General features: G+C 50.7%; 1 protein-coding gene across 5 annotated transcripts in view; it reads right to left on the bottom strand.

The window, feature by feature from the left end:
- LARP1 (La ribonucleoprotein 1, translational regulator) overlaps positions 1-16,254 on the bottom strand; it is a 48,691-nt gene that overhangs the window by 22,305 nt on the left and 10,132 nt on the right. For 4 of the 5 annotated variants that reach the window (XR_007509701.1, XR_007509702.1, XM_049829651.1 and 1 more), the window contains exon 2: positions 9,527-9,553. Coding sequence is in view for 2 of the 5 variants with exons in the window: in XM_049829651.1 (XP_049685608.1) it covers positions 9,527-9,553 (27 nt within the window). In the remaining 3 variants the exon portion in view is untranslated. Of the gene's footprint in view, positions 1-3,776; positions 3,862-9,526; positions 9,554-16,254 lie in introns of those variants that run through there. The other variant, XM_049829652.1, reaches the window with a different exon arrangement.

The following is a 16,254-nucleotide window of genomic DNA, read 5'->3' on the forward strand; positions in this document are numbered from 1 at the left end:
CCTCCTTCCAGTGCTCCATGGGACAGTCTTGGCACATGCAAGGACCACAGCTCATAACCAACACGACCGGACACCTGCTCTGGCAATGCTTCTTCAAGATCTCTAGGTGAGAAAGAGCAAGTGCAGCTTGGGCAAGGGCGAGCTGAGCCCTGAGCGGCCTGGGTGGTCTGAGCAGGCTGCAAGTGACGGGGGGGGGGAATAATGCCCTTCTCAAAATGACACAGCATGGAAAAGGTATTCCATTAACCTCCTGAGAAACCAATGGACACGCAGGTATGACAACTTCTGAGGAGAGTAAAGACAGAAATCATTAGACAGCTTACACTGAAGAAGACTACTACTCACTCACACTATTTGTATATACATGCTCATTGTCCAGGCAGAGAAAATTAGCCTGAGGATTAGCTGTTTCCCCTGGAGATAGCTAGCTCCTTCAGAGTCTTTCCAGGAGGGCAGGAGAGTCCCTCCTGGAGTACAACACACATGACAGACATAGTGGGACAGCACCAACCTGCAAAGCAATCCCCCTAAGAAAGAGGGACCCAGCGGGCGGCCAGCCACAGCCAAGCCTGCCAGGACACCACTGTGGCTGCAAGAATCCCCTCGCTGGAGACCTAGGAAGCCAACAGAGAATAGCTGCACAAAGGTGTATCCCCATCTTGCCTACATGGGCAACTCAGGGCACCAACGCCATCCCTGTCCTTCCTCCAGGCCTCCAGCAAGCTCTCTGCCAGGGCAGCCTGATCCACACAGTAGCAGGGGCACGATACTGATTCAGATGCTCTCCTGTAGCACTCACCACTGCCCATGCACTCGAACTCCATGACTTGGGGTTTGAGCCTGACCGAGCCATCAGAGGACAAAGCTGGTGAGCTTTGTGCCCACCAACACCACACCTTCTCCAGAGACATTTGCAGGATCAGTCCTGCAGGCCAGATGTGACCTGCAAGCAGACAGCAGCCTTCCCCCTCCCACCAGCAGCCCACGCTGAAGGTTTTTCTTGTTGAGAGTCCGTCCCATGGAGGCCCCCCCGAAGTTACAGACAAAGAAGCCTTGAGGGACAGGCACACACTTTCTGTCCACCTCTTGTGGCTGCTGTACCTCTTTCTTCATCAGCAAGACAGCAGCAGTGGGCAACACACCCTTATTGTAAAGGGGCTGGGAAGCATGGGCAGACAGGAGGGGACCTCAGCCTTCCCAGGGAGCAATTTAGTAGCACCCCTGTGTGCAGAAAGAGGTGCAGATACCTCCAGAGACCAAGTAGCAGCTTCTACCTCTGCCTGCCTCCCAAGGAGCTGCTCCCAGGACCAGCATCAGCCATGTGTCAGAGCTAATGCCAGACTGAGATGGGAAACACTTGTCTCTGCAGCTCCACACGTAAGTGGAAGAGCCTGGGATTTATAGCACTGACTGCATGGCATGCTCACATTCTGAACATATCACAAGGGACACAAAAACAGCAAGGTTCAGGGCAAACTGGGCATGCAGACTGCACCTCCTCTCGGTTTGCAACATTTTATGGCTCTACCTCCTTCCAAATCACAGTTGTAGCCAGAAGTGCATGCATGGAAGGGGAAATCAAGGGAGCTCTGGATGGAGTTCTCAACAGCTTTAAATGAGATATTATCACAAGGATATCTTCCAGAATAAGGGAGTCGATGTCTCCACAACAAGGGCTCCCACCTGCTCCTGGGGACAGCAGAGAATCACAGCTGGCCCCACCGCCTGCAGCACATGGTCCCACAGCTCCCAGCTGGCAGCACAGCATCTAGCCTTGTTTACAAAGGTAAGAGGGATATTTGCAACACCTTTGCAATATCTGAAGTGTGCCGCACGTGCAAGAAAAAACTGCAGTAGAATGGGCAAGGTCAGGACCAAGCAGAAGACTGGATCCTTAAGCTGCATGGCTGAGCAGGATTCAGGCTTGTAAAGCATGTGGGAAGCCTGTTCAGCAGGAGCAAGAGACAACCTGCTGGCACCATGGCTCAAAGCCTTCCAAGCAATTTTCTGCAGCTCCTCAGCAGACAGCTCCACCTTACAAGCCCTAGTGTAACAGCAAAGGAAGCAGGGAGCTGCCTACACTTCTCTGCAATGTAAGCTCTGCAACTGCTGCAAAGATCACTCACTAAAAATAACTTCAAAAAGGGCATCTGACAGCTCTGCAGAGAGCATGAGAACACTCCCACCTGGGTGTCCTAGGCAGGCTCTGAGAGCTCAGGAGTTCACCCTGGAAAAGTGCAGGGAAGGATGCCAGGGGGACAGGCAGGTTCAATACATTGTGCTGGGACAGCACTGTCACGGGCTCAGAGTGTGGGCATCGGAGTTATACTCTCAGCTTTTCAAGCCCTCACATCCCTCAGCTGATACTCCCAAGACAGCTCCTGAGCAAGGGGAGCTAAAGCAGCTCAAGACTGCCAAGTGCGGAGCCTGTCCCTGCTGACAGCACCCTACAGGCAGCACAGACCTGCACAGAGACGTCCAGAGCAAGCAGGGGCACCAGATGTGACACAGCCCTGGTCACAGGGAGCTGACAAACAGTATTCCTTTTTAAATGCACGTAACCATTACAAGCTCTGCACACACAAGTTATCTGCAGGGTCTGACTTTTATTTCCAGGGCAGTGAGGGGCAGGAAGGGTCTGGACTTACCAAAGATGCATAACCATCCTCCCTACAGCCTCCCAGTCCAAGACAGAAACCTTCAACTTGTGGCAAAGCTACACTCCAGAAGGACCAAGTTAAGAAACGCCAACAGGCATTTCTAACACTAACAGCGTCAGCGAGGGCACCATGGATACTTCCTGGCACAGACGGCTACTATTAAAGGTAGCAAATGATCTCTCTCAAGGCCAAGTGACATCTTTCCACCACCTTTTCAAGCAACGCTCTTCCCTGAAGAGGATTTCTAGGAAACTTTTGACACACAATCCACACTCACACCACTGCACCGATCCCTGGGACACCAGGTTCATGCAGAATGAGACAGCACAGGAAGCCCCCCAGTTTTCTAAGGAAACCTGAGCCTTAAATGAAGGGGTGTCTGCTGGGAAAGCCAGTGGTTCCCAGACCCCAGGAGGCATTGCAGTGGGGACGCAGCCAAGGTCACCCAGCTGACCGGACTCCATAAACTGTCAAAACGAGGGAGCTGGGCTGGTTCAGGCCCCCCCAGTTGCTGAGCCACCCTGCTCTCCCTGAGCAGGGAGAAAGGCACCCATCACCCCACCACCCCTGCAGGACAGGCTACTCCAGCGCCAGTGCCTGACCCAGCTTGTCTGGTGCAGACAAGTCTCCAGACAGCAGAACATTTAGCCAGTGGAAAAGAGAAAAGCCTCTGAGGACACTTGCAAACACTCTGTCGGGTTAAATGGTTCAGGGAGAAGGGCCGGAAAAGCCAGCAGGCGCTCCCGGTCAAACGCCGCGTAACGCCGCGTCAGTCCGTCACAAGCGGGCTGGGGCCCCTGAGAAAAGGCATGAGCTGATCCAGCTGCCGCCCAGCAAGGACACCTCGGTGCCTGAGGCAAGGCTGCAGGGGCCCAAGGGCATGCAGGCAGGCCAAATCATGGAGGAGCCAGAGGGTCAGGCTCTCCTCCAAGCCGGCTTGGAGACCAGCTAATAGTTTGGGACCTACAAAAAAACCCCAAAAAACAACAGTGGTGAGGGGAGAGGGAGGGGTGAAATGAGCAGGAACTACAGGACAGCAAGGACAGACACACAAGGCATGGCAGGACTTGCAACTCCTTACAAAACACAGCAAAAAAAGAAACCCAACCCACTCACCTTTGGGGGCAACTGATTTGCAAATTAAAGGGGGCTGTCCACCCTCCGGGAGGGACCAGGAGCAGTTTCCTCTGCTCCTGCTTACCCCCGCTGCACCACTCTGCCTGTTCTGCCAGGCTATAATGAAAAGCTAGTTAACAGTTAATTATTACCCATTCAGACACACGATCCCCTACACTGACCGACTGCTGGCCAGGAGGGATAAGACAGTCACGTGATGCAAAAATCCCAGCCTTATGAAAGCACGGGCAACTATATTTAGTTAGAAAAACGATGACCTAGCAAGCCCGCCCCTCCCTTGGAGGAACCGACCTGCCACCTCCAGAGATCCTACCTCCATGGCACCTGGGAAGTCCCTCATCCAGCCAGGAGTTGTAACACCAAGACAGGGATGCCTGGCATGGGAGCGAGCCTGGGGTGCATGCACATGCATGGGCTGTCCTGGGGAGGGGGTGGGCAGACCAGCATGCAGCCCGGGCTGGGGGGGACCTTCCCATCCCACCCTCAGTGCTGCACAGCAGGTCACCTTGTCAGCCACAAAAGCTGATAAGCACCAAGAGCAACAAACAGGGCCCAGCCCAAGGTCCTGGACCTTATCTTGAAAGCTGGAGGCACACTGGGAACCTGACCAGCGTGACCAGTGCAGAGGTGGCATTCAGCAGCGATGCTCTGGCTGCCAGCCTCTGCACGCCCAGGGCTGGTGATGCTCAGAGCTGGCAACAGGAGGTTGCCTCACCTGGATCAGCCCACCCCTCTCCACAGGGCAGCTGGGCCAACAGGACAGACACGGCCACACGGAGAACGGAGAGGGAGCAAAGGCAGCGTGCAGCCATCACACACACGTGCCACTGCTGAGGAGAGAAGGTCCCAGAAAAAACATGTGCAGCAACAAAAGCCAAGAGCATCACCCACTCCCCCTCCCACTGCAGTGGAAGAGCTTCAAAGGAGAATAAAAAAAAAAAAAAAAAAAGAAAAAAAGCCTGAGGACCAGACATCATTAATCTCTTGTCATCAGCAGAGGGGTGCTCTCTGCGCACATCCCACTGCGGCCGATGAGACAGCACAACCGGCAGTGCCCATAGCATGAGTGAGGAGAGGTCACTGCATCGCTGCCGAACCCAGGGCGTCGCGCTGACATGATCCCTTTAATGGCCGTCAGCCTCTTCTGCAGCTGCATCTGGGGACTTGGAAGCTGACAAAACCCTTCCTGGGAAGCATCTGGTACATCTCACCGTAAATATTTAACAACGAAGAGACAGTAATTGACAGCCAAGTGTCTGCCGCAAGACCCTCCAGCTCTGAGCATTCGCACTGTCTAGCAGGGGTCTGTGCAGCTCCCATTGCCCGTGCCAGCGGAGGAGGGTGAGGAGTCATACAAGGCAAAGGTGCAAATTCTGCACAAAACATGCCTCTGGAAAACTTATCATCTCAAAGAAGAGAGCCAGAGACTGGGTTTCCAGAAAGTAGACCTTGATGCAACTTAAATAACATCATTCTTAGTTCCTCCCCACTATGATTCCTGTACCCGACTTTGGCTACTTCTGCAAAGGGATCTCTGCAGGACCAGCATGTCCCCTGTACAGTGGCCACTTGCAAAGCAACCACTAGACCTCACTCTTGAAGTATGCACCAGGTCAGCTGCAAACCTGCCTCCCCAACCACATATAATGAAAGGAGACTAAGCAGTGGCTCAGCTTGCAAGGCCAAGGAAGACAAAGCCACCACCAGGCAGAAATCCAGCTGCATCTCTTGGGGTGGGAGGAAAGCAATAGTGATTTGGTGTTAGGACCAAGTGCAGCAAACATTCCCAGGAATTCAGGGAGGCCAGACCTAGGTCACCCACTAAGCAGTGTCTCCAGAAATGAGCTGAAGAAATCCTACAATCCCGTAATCACCTGGATTAAACCAAGCACAGGTATGGGGGCTTCCTCCTGTTGGTGAATCGAGAGCATTAAAACCTTGAAAACAATAAGGCAGCCAAACATTCTTGCAATTTTTGAGAGCAGGCAGAAAGGCTCCTTTTTTGCTACTTAAGGATTACTGTACCTCAGCCAAGCTGATTTCAGGGCATGCTCTCCAAGCACAAGACACAATATCCTCACTTATGCCCCCCACCTTAAGCCAGATGCAGTGAAAGTCAAGATTTTTCGAAGTAACTCTGATGCAACAAATGCTGTCAACTTCCTTCCTGGGTGCACAATCATGTCGATCCTGCTGCATAAACCACTCTCTCCAATCCAGGTAATTCCAGTGCTACAGGTAGCTGCCTCCCCTGTCTCAATACACAATGTAAAAGAGTAAAAACCACCCTAATCAGAGTGAGCCTTCCCAAAGCAGGCAGGTATACTCAGCTACAAAAGACTGCAACACAGCACTTTCTCTCCTAATTTATAGATCCTTTATAAAGGATTAAAAACTGCTTCCTTGCAGTGGGAGCATCACCCACATCTCTACATCTCTTTATGGAAAACTTCATAGTGTTTAATTCAAAGTGGCATTTACAACTCAAGAAAGATACCTCAGCCACTGCTGACAATTCTCCAAAATGATCAGCTCAGGGTACAGCAGCAGATAAAAAAAATAAAAATCAGGAGCAGTGAGACCAAGACAGAGCATCACTCACTGCTCTGTTGAACACCAGTGCATCCACAACTGCACCCTGCAGACAGCTCTGGTCTCTGCATTTCAACAAAGGCACAGTAGTGTTACAGATGCAGAGAGAAAAGCAATTAAACAGATCGCCCGGGGCAGCCCCTTAAGAGGTGAGACTAAAAAGGCTGGGATCCTCCACCACTGAGAGAATGAGGGCTGGCTGCAGTGTACGATGCCAGGAGGGCACAGGAACAGCACACAAAGCTAGCAGGAGATCGGTTTAAAACAAGCTAAGTATTTCCTTAAATAGCAGGCAGCAAACTTCACCACCCCATGCAGCAGCAAATCCTGGGAGGTGGATGGCATTGGCAGCTTCGCAGAGGAGTTAGGTGTTCACAGCCAACATGTCCACAGAAGTCTGGGTGGAGATGTGCCCTCACAGGCCTCGTATAACAGCAAAAGCGGGGAATATGAGTCCATCCTTTTGCTCTGCCAAGCCCAGCCCCGCATCTCTCAAGGGTGTTGAAGTCTCTCAGCTTTCCACCTGAGCTCTGGATCACAAGGTTTGAAATGGCTTCTTCTGAAAAGCACCCTGCAGCTGCCAAATCCTAGTCACTGGATGTGGGAGAGGAGAGGACTGAGGAACCGCTGTGCTAGACAGAAAAGAAAGTCAGTTGCCTCTCTCTGAGAACAGCTTTATTTCCAAATGCTGTTAGGTAACCGGGACACAAACACTGCTGCCCTTCCACCTCCATAGTGCTTGCATGTGACACCAGGCTGAGGGCAGAACGCCTCCAGCATCCATACGCTAACAAGCAGGAACATGCTTTGGGGCACGCTATAGCTACTGTGCCTACAAAATGGCTGATTTTTGGCTCAGGCTCCCCACCTATGCAAGTCCCAACTCTGTTACTCCAACTCAGCATCCTCCATCACTATGCTAACCACTTCCTTGGGTGGAAGAACAGCGGACTTCTCACCAAGAGGGGAAACCAGCCCTACAGACCCACCTGGCCTTACAAGATTAACCTTAGAAAATAGGCACTGACATAGATATGGGAGTTCTGGTGATTTGCAGTAACAGACTTTAGCAAATTAACTTGTTAAACCACCTCAGCGATGAAACGGAGGTGAGGGAGTCAAACCCAAGAGCCTCAGGAGTGCACAACTCTGGTGCTAGCAGCAGGTATGCTCCAGGCAAGCCTGCTGCCCCCCACCAGCGGTGCTACCCTGCCTTCACACTTCCCTGTGTTTTGAGATAGCAGGGCTCCCAGATAAGCTTAGTGCATGGGAAGAAAAAGCATAGCACCAGCTTTAAGGCTTTTCTGGAGAAGGCATGAGGAAGGACTGCACAACATCCTGTGCCACTATCATTAAGAGGAATCCTGTTTAAGCTTTCACTTATCTCGTTAAAAATATAGAATTGTATAAAAACCCCAAGCTCTGTAGGTAATGTTTTCTGCAACACTATTGACATCTAACACGCACGTACTGAAACGCTATTATCTGCTGCAGACACACACTCATGCCCCACCCTGGGGCAGCTGCGGAGGTCCCCAACCAGCTGGAGGGCAGAGGATGGAGTTGTGCCAACCAAAGGACATCTCCAAGCCTGCAGCACAGGCAAACAAAACCCAATAGCCGATGAAGGCAGATCTTCAGCAGGGTGGAGAAAAGCCTCTTATGAACTCAACACATGGGAATATACCTTTGCTCCTTCAAAATCAGTCTTAGTATTTCACACTCACACATGTTCTGAAAACGAGAAAGTCATAAAATACTTACAAATGGGTTGGATTACTACTTGGGTTACTTCAACATCTTCTGCAATGCTCCAGTGGATCTAGTTATATACCACGGCTTCTTAGCTGGCTAGAGCTCTGGAACACATACACACACGCGACTTCCTGCCCTCTGTTCAGTTCATGAAGTCAAATTACACTGTCTCTAATGTTACACCAGACCACTTAAAACCAGTTACTCTTGCTGAAATCAGCTTTAAGACAACAGAGCTGATTTCCATACTTCTAAATCCCAATCACACAAAGCCTCCAATCAGCAGATCTATCCTCAGACTATTGTGTGAACTAGGGAAATATAATCCCATGCAAAGCCAAAGATGCAGGTAGGAGGTGGACATAGTGATATGTCTGAGGCCACACAAGGACAAGCCAGCCATTGACCCCCATTCCCAGTGCCTTTGCTACAGGACATCTCCACAAGACACTACAGCTCTGAGACAACAGGATTTTACTGACTGGTCTTTGTATCACTGGGTAAAACATAAACCTTTCTTTCAGCCTTGGCACTTCAACAACATCAACCTGGATGAAGAGCTCCCAGCAGTTTGGGAAAAGCAAGAATTGAGATCATCGATAGCTGCTTTTAAAAACTACATCCCCTTCCTAATTTGGGACCTCCACCCAGAGCAGCCTCCCCCCACCTCCCTAGGGCCCCAATCCATTTCTGCAGGGTCTCTCCTAGCAAGGCTGCATGCACTACTGAGGCCAGGAAGTTTTCATCAGTCTTGCACTGATGGCCATACAGTGTGTATCTCGGTTGTCATTAATAGCGATACTCAGCAGCAACACACAGACTAAAAAAAGCCAAGGGGGACGTCTGCATCTTTTCAAAGTATTGCAAATTAAAATATACATCTTTAGGTTCATGGACACATCAAGCTGTATACAACTAACATACAGACTAACAGCAGTGACTCTGAGTTACAGTTGCATCTTGACACATTAATGTTTTCAGTTATGTGTGATGATCAAGACCTAGGAGTTTCCAAAAATCTTTCACCCTGGACACCCAAATTTGCAATGCTACAATGTATAGGAGAAAAGTAACCTTCCAGCAGTTGTAGTCATCACTACATGAAAGCATAAAACATATCGCTGCCATGTAGGAATGGCCAAATATTAGACAGGCTTTTTGTGTGGGGTTTGTTTTTTGACAAGTTTTTGTTTGTTTTGGTTTTGGGGATTGTGTCTTCTTTTTGTTTGTTCTTTTGTTTTGTTTTTTTTTAAATTAATGTCTGTTGCATATTCCTGTACCAGTCTTCTAAATCTGGTTAGTGCTGTCTCTGCAGAAAGAGAAGTGCAGGGAAGGCATGGGAGAGGAAGGTTTGAAGAACTCCATTTTTAATGAATACATACCAGACTGGCCATCAGTTGGAAATATATCTGTAAAAGAAAAAAAAAAAAAAAAAGAAAAAAGTCAGTATGGGTTGCAGCTGCAGTGTGAATCATATTTAAAAGGTCCCTCCCCTCTTGATTTGTTTGCTTTAACTAAACAGAGGAAGTATTTTCTTAGTATCCCAAGTTAAACATCAATCCAGCTTGCAACCTACCTCAATTCAACCACTTGTTGTGAGAAACATTTTGAAGGAGACAGTGTTTACCTGAAGGTATTGCTCTCATAAATAACCTTCTATATTGGCTTCTAAGAGACAGCGGTGAGGAATAAAGAGCTCACGAGATGTACAAAGTTCCACACAATGAGCTAGCTGCTGTCACCCCCATGCTCCTGCTGGCCAGCATTATCAAATGGAAACCTGCACAGAGAACACCTAACTTTGTAACCTGCCAGGGAGCGCAGGTGGCAAAGCAAAAGCAAAATGAGCATTTTGCTGACGGCTCTTGGCTTTCACAGCCACAAGGGACATCAACAGCTGTGTCTGGCCCCAATACAGCACCTCTTAGCAGAGAACAGGCAGCCAGAAGTACGCACCCATCACCTGAGCGGACACCCAGTGCCTTGGCACATCACACACCACCCCAGGGGAATGCCTTTGCCTTCCCCTTCCCATCTCAGGTGGCTCTGCCAGCAAGCACAGCCCATTGCACAAAGCTGCTGGAGTCTGGAGGGCTTCAGATGCTGAAACAGATTACTCAACCTTCCCACCCCATAAGCTCTTTCCAGTTAGAGGTACAGGTCCTTCTGATGCATCCTATTTATTGCTGGGAGGAGGATATTCACTGAAGTAGCTGGGAAGGATCAGATGAAAGATTCATTCTTTTGAGGAGCATGGAGGACAGCACATGTGGAGAAAGCCTGCTGATAAAGGTTCCCCAAGAAACTACGAAAACCTCACTTTTGAAAGAGCAAGACACTATTTTTTTCTTCAAGGAACTTGGAAGAGGGGGAAGGGAAGCTGCCAGCAAGCCAAGGTCCTGCTAGGACAGGGGCAGGGCCCTGGCTCCTGCTTATCAGCTGTCCAAAACACACATTCAGCCGTAAAGTCACAAGAGTTGCTGCAAGGACTACCCCTTGGACAGGGCAATGCTCTCTAGCCTGGGCTCAACCAATGCAGAAACAGCAAAAACACACCTCTACCAAAGAGCTCCTATTTATCTACCTTTAACAGTGGACCCTGCGATCAGGCAGGGATGCTTTCATCCCATGTATGAGCAGCAGAAGCAAGTGGGAGGAAAAAAAATAAATACCAAAACTCCCTCCGCTGTTACACAGGGTTATGGCCTGTGGCCATGTTCAAGGCATGATCTCAGGGAAAAGCCAACACATCCAGAAAAGCCTCCAAGCAGCGATCTGTATCCTTTGTAGACTGCATGTTCTACCACAACCCTCCAGCAGTGCATCACCCAGGCACATCTGAACATCTTGCATTTCTGCAATGGTTGCTGACAAGGTCGGGCTCCTACAACAGTGAGTAGAAACAGCCAGTACTTGATCTAACAGGTCCCAAACAAGAGGCAATTTCTGCATTTTCCTACTTCAGCAACTCGAAGGCAGCTTCTCCGCAGAGTAACAAGGTAGAAGTACTGGTTAATGCATATCCCACCTGCTTGGATGAGCTAGCTGTACCAGCTATTACCAAAAAACAAAATTAAATAACAATAATAATAATACTACAATGGCTGAGAAAAGGAATTCCTTTGTGCCAGCCAAGAACTACAGGCCTTGGCAAACACTCCCCTTGCTATACCCCTGCCAGGTGCAGTTCTCCAGTTTGCATTCCTGCTATGCTGTCCAACCAACTCTTCATCAAATGCATGCTGCAGCCTGGCCAGCCATCTGCACAACCAGCCACTGAAACCACAACAATTCAATAGCAGATTTGCCACCACATTTCCTAAAAACGCAGTGGAAGCACCTCAGTTGCTTAGGTCAGTAGAAAGCAAGGACCACGCATGATGACTGGGGCAGATATTGCTCACATTCACCTTGAGAGGTTTGCCAGTGCAACTCCTGTTGAGGAAGGACACTTGCCTCCACTCCTCAGCCCTCTTGTCTGGGAGAGGCTGAGCTTGTCCAACTCATGACACCTACAACTGACACAGATTTGACTCCAAGCTCTCCAGGGCAGAGGGCCAGAGTGCTGGGCTTGCAGGCAGCTTTCCCCACTACAAAAAACAAGCACAGAGCAATCAGTCTGCAGGAGTTGCTCTTCTGAAAAATAGGGTGGCTGGGACGACACATATGAGCTGGGAAGACATGTATGAGGCAGGGCTTGTCAGGGACTCCCAGGCACAACAACCCTTTGGGACACCTTCTCCCCTTGCAAGCACAAGTGACTAGATTAGAAATTAGCCTGCCAATTAAGGGCAGCACCTGAGGTGCCCAACAGAAGCAGGCAGCACTTTCTCTTCCCAAGAAAGCCATCGCAGGGAAGGAGGCAGAAACACACATGGCTGGCAGGGCAAAGATAAGGGCTGCTCTCCAAGGAGCCCGTCTAGCACACTGCAGGACTGAGGCTGCCTGTCCAGGTCAGCTCCCTTCCCAGCGCTCCCAAGATTAAAAATCAAACATGAGGGACCCAAGCACAGAGACCAGGCTGGTATTTTGCTCAAGCAAAGTCCCAACATAGAAAGCCGAAGCCAGCGAATCAGCCCCACCAATTCCTCCCACCACACACACTGCTTTTCCCCCAAGGCACCCCAATGCCAGGTATCCTGACACAGGCCAGATGCTGCAGGGGATGCCCCGCAGCAGCTCTCCACCACCCGACTGACTACCTGCCCAGCAGCAGGCACTCCCTACGTCGCAGCTAGGCAGCTCTGCCCCTGCCTCCACTGCACCTCCCAGCCAAATCCAGCCTGCCATGCTGGGCCTATATGCAATAACCCCCAGGCAGCCAAATGGCAAGGAGCAAGAAGTAACAGTATCACGATGCAAGCAAGGAAGACCCAAGAAATTTGGGCCCTGTGGTCTCACATTTCCTTCCCCTTCTAGCATGCAGACACTTTGCTTCTCAGCATGGGCCAAAAACCAGAAAGACTTGGTGTCTAAACAGAGGGTTTATAATCACCACGGGAACCAATGATCGCTTCATCGCTCCACCAGTCTCTGCCAAGCCAGGTATTTCCCAAGCCCTTTACCATCCTCCTCAGCTCTGTACATGAGCCATACAGCCTACAGTATCTCAGCGGAAACCACATTTCACGAATCTCCCTGTTATCAGCAAAGGGGGGTGGAGGAAGGAGCGAGGAGGAGGAGGTCAAGGATGCGTGTCACAGCCGGCAGGATGTCGGGATGGGCGTGAAGCATCCCTTTCAGGACCGTCACATAAGGGTGCAGAGCCGGTACAGAGGTGCTTGCTCTGAACACCAATACCCAGAGCTGCTGCACAAAAAGCCCAGGAGATGTAACCAAATTGAGGGCAGTCCTCCCTATTTGCGGTGGTGCTGGGGGGTGGATACAGAATCCCAATTTTTGCCTGATGGTATTTTTAAACACAGGAGGAGACCATATGCTAAAATGGGGCATTTAAAGAGAAAAGCCGATACATCCACACACATACCCCCTCCCCTGGGGCTATCTGGCCACCACTGCTATTCAGGTATCTGGGACAGATCCAGAAAGGCTACCCCATTTACAAGCCCACATATCCCCTCCACTGCTCCCCCCGCTCACTGCGGAAGCACGCTGCTAACTGGGCTCCTCCACCAGCCACACTTCAGTGTCGAATCTAAAACTCCTCACAGGAAGCCTGCCTTCTCCCTGCTCGGGAGCTACAGCTGAGAAGGGACCTCCACCACCCCACCGCCTGTCCCCTGCCCCTCTGCCACCAGCACCCCTCTTCAGGCAGGGACGCTGCTTCTTCCCAGCAGGGCCCAAGAGGCAGCAGCTGAAGAGCAGCTCATTAGCCCTGACGCAAGAGAAACGCTGACTCGTTATTACAGCAACCCGCAGCTGTAACTGCCGAGAGGGGCAGCACAGCTGCAGGCAGAGTGCCAACGAGAACCAGCTCTTTGCACCCTACCACCCGACCCCACAATTACCACTCTGCTCTCCAAACTGGGGAGAAAAGGACCTCAGTGTGCTTTATGTCACCTGCCGGTCACGAAAGCACACTGACTGGTACCACTGCACCAGTGTGCTGAGCAAGGGCTGCTCCTCCGCAAGCACAGGTACGAGCATACAAGGTACCATGCTCCTCAGCCACTCCCAGCGGGACACAGTGCTCATCCACACTGCCACTGCTATGGGAAAGCACCAGCTGATTTGTTCTGGCTTTCGACCCATGAAGTTGTAACTAAATCATCCTCCACGTTTTGCAGACAAAAGACTGGGATGTCAGCAAAAAAATGACCTCTCCAAGGTCACATGGGGACTCGGCAGCAGAGACGTGACCAGAACTCGGTCGCAACGGCTCGAAAGTTGCAGGGCTGCGCTGGCTGCCCAGGAGAGGGAAGGGGAAGGGAAATGCTGGCAGACAGCAGGATCTCCAGGGATCTCTCCTCCTAACCTGACCTGCCACCCGGCAGGGACAACTCAGTTCTGCTCCTCTGGCTATGACTGCAATCCTCACAGTGCAAACAGCACAGGCAGGGAAAAGGTCCAAATTACAGAGTCCAGTGTCTGCTGCAAAGAGACCAGTGCCACTTGAATCTCTTCCGCATCCCCAGACAACTTTTCAGCTCAAATGTGTATCAGCTGTCTCCCCCTCAGAGGCCAAGGTAGCGCCTGCACAGCTTCCCGAGATAGCTACAGGCCTCTTCAAAGCAACGCTCAGTAGAGAAGGGGGTGAGGTCTGCTAGGAAAAAGTAGCAAAGCAAGAAACCCCAAACCCAAAGATTAGCATGGCCAATTACATCCCTCCTGAGATCTTGCTTGCTTCCTGCTCCCCTCCTTCATTACCTGCCGAGCAGGCTCAGGGAGGGTCCGGCTCTCAGCCACCCAGCTCTTCCCAACCCTCCCCAGCCGCTAGGTCTGGGCAAACACCTCCCATGCCTCTTAACAATGCTCTGTAACTACTGTAACAAGAAGTATCTTTACCCCCTCAAAGAGAAGCTGAATCTTGAGACGGGTGAAAGATCCAAGCCAGATGGATCAACCCTAACCTGATGTTGGTTAGGTCCCAACACATCCATAAGGTCTGTGCAAGAAAAAAAAGATAAAAAGCTACAGAAGCATTTACCAGCTCCACAATCAGTTTCTCTGCAAGGGTATCCAGATCCCCAGACCCCCAGTAAGTGGTTTTCTGCTCTCCATCCAGAGGAGAGGCTTGGTTCCTTCTCAGACACCCCCACCACCTACACTAAGAGGCTGAAGAGCTACAGGCAGTGTGAGCTGTGACATTGATTTCCCACGGACCACATGGAAACAAAGGCTTGAAATAGGTTTTCAGTGTATAAATGACCATGGTTTTGGTGAAGCTCAGCTGGGTTGCCGCTGCCAACTTCATGTAGTTGAAAAGCAGTGAAGACTTCCAGCATCACTGAGCTGCGAGAGGAACACCCCTGGAAAAAAAATCACCTCCTCCAAAATCAGAGCATTATCTGTCCGAGATAGCTCCCTAGCTTTACTTCACACCACACACAAAATTAGTACCTTAATGCTGACATTCAGTCTCTTCCAGAAAGAAGGGGAGCAGAGCCGACCAAGAAGGGCTGTGACTCTGGCTGAAGACACAGTCACCAGTGGGAGCGGCACTGTGCCAGGCAAAAGCACCTTTCAGAGATCTGCTTGGAAGAGGGTCCCAGGTCTCTTCTCCGAGCACCAGAGATGCCAACAGGGTTCTGTGGAATGCATCTGGTCAGCCTGACCAGAAAAAAATGAGAGCTCTCCAAACAGACAGTCTTGCAAATCCAACACTCGCATATGCACAGGCACACAAGGAATAACTGTAAGGTCACGGCTGTTTTTTCTCCCATCCACTTATCAGTGCTTGCGCTGGGAGAGAACAAACACTGGGTGTTCACTTCCATTAACCCCTTCTCCTCCCATCTCCAAAATGGACAAGGAACAAAGCGCTGCTGCTCCAACTGCAAGCCCTAACAATCCTATTCATGCACCAGACGAAAAGCTGCAGAGGAAGTCCAAGGCACCTTAAAGGTGCCTGATTACTGTTCCCGTGAAGCAGCTGGTGACCCAGCTCTCTGCCTCACATCCTTTAATCACCAGTAAGCCTGAAGTGACACCACAGGAAGTCTCCAGCCTTCCAGGAGATCTACCCTACCTGAGTCTGGGCCCAATGATCACAGTCACCCTCCCCAAATTGTTCTTTAAGCTACTGGGTATTGAACAGGCAGTAAAATTTCAGGCATGATCAAGCAAAATTAACATGTCAGACTCTTGTTGAAATACAGGAACCATTTTGGTGTGGCCCAGAAACCAACTGGGTCCCACGTTGTGAAAACCAATACAGGATAGCGTTTCCCTCCAACAGGGTTATCACACGCTGCTCTGCAACACGCTTTTCTGCGTGCACATCAAGGGCAGGCAGTCTCACACACCACAGTGAAGCTTCACGTAAGGACAGCTTAATAAGCAGTGAGCAGGACAGATCCTTCTCCCTACAGAGAATCCCTTACTGTAGCCAGAAATCCAGCCTCTCCATGAAAGAGGATCCCCCCGCCACCTCCTCAAACGCCCCAGTATCACGGGTATGTCGCATAACATCAGGTAGGGATGCCACCAA

Source organism: Accipiter gentilis, chromosome 26 (genome assembly GCF_929443795.1).
Source record: "Accipiter gentilis chromosome 26, bAccGen1.1, whole genome shotgun sequence".
In the NCBI taxonomy this organism is placed as follows: domain Eukaryota; kingdom Metazoa; phylum Chordata; class Aves; order Accipitriformes; family Accipitridae; genus Astur; species Astur gentilis.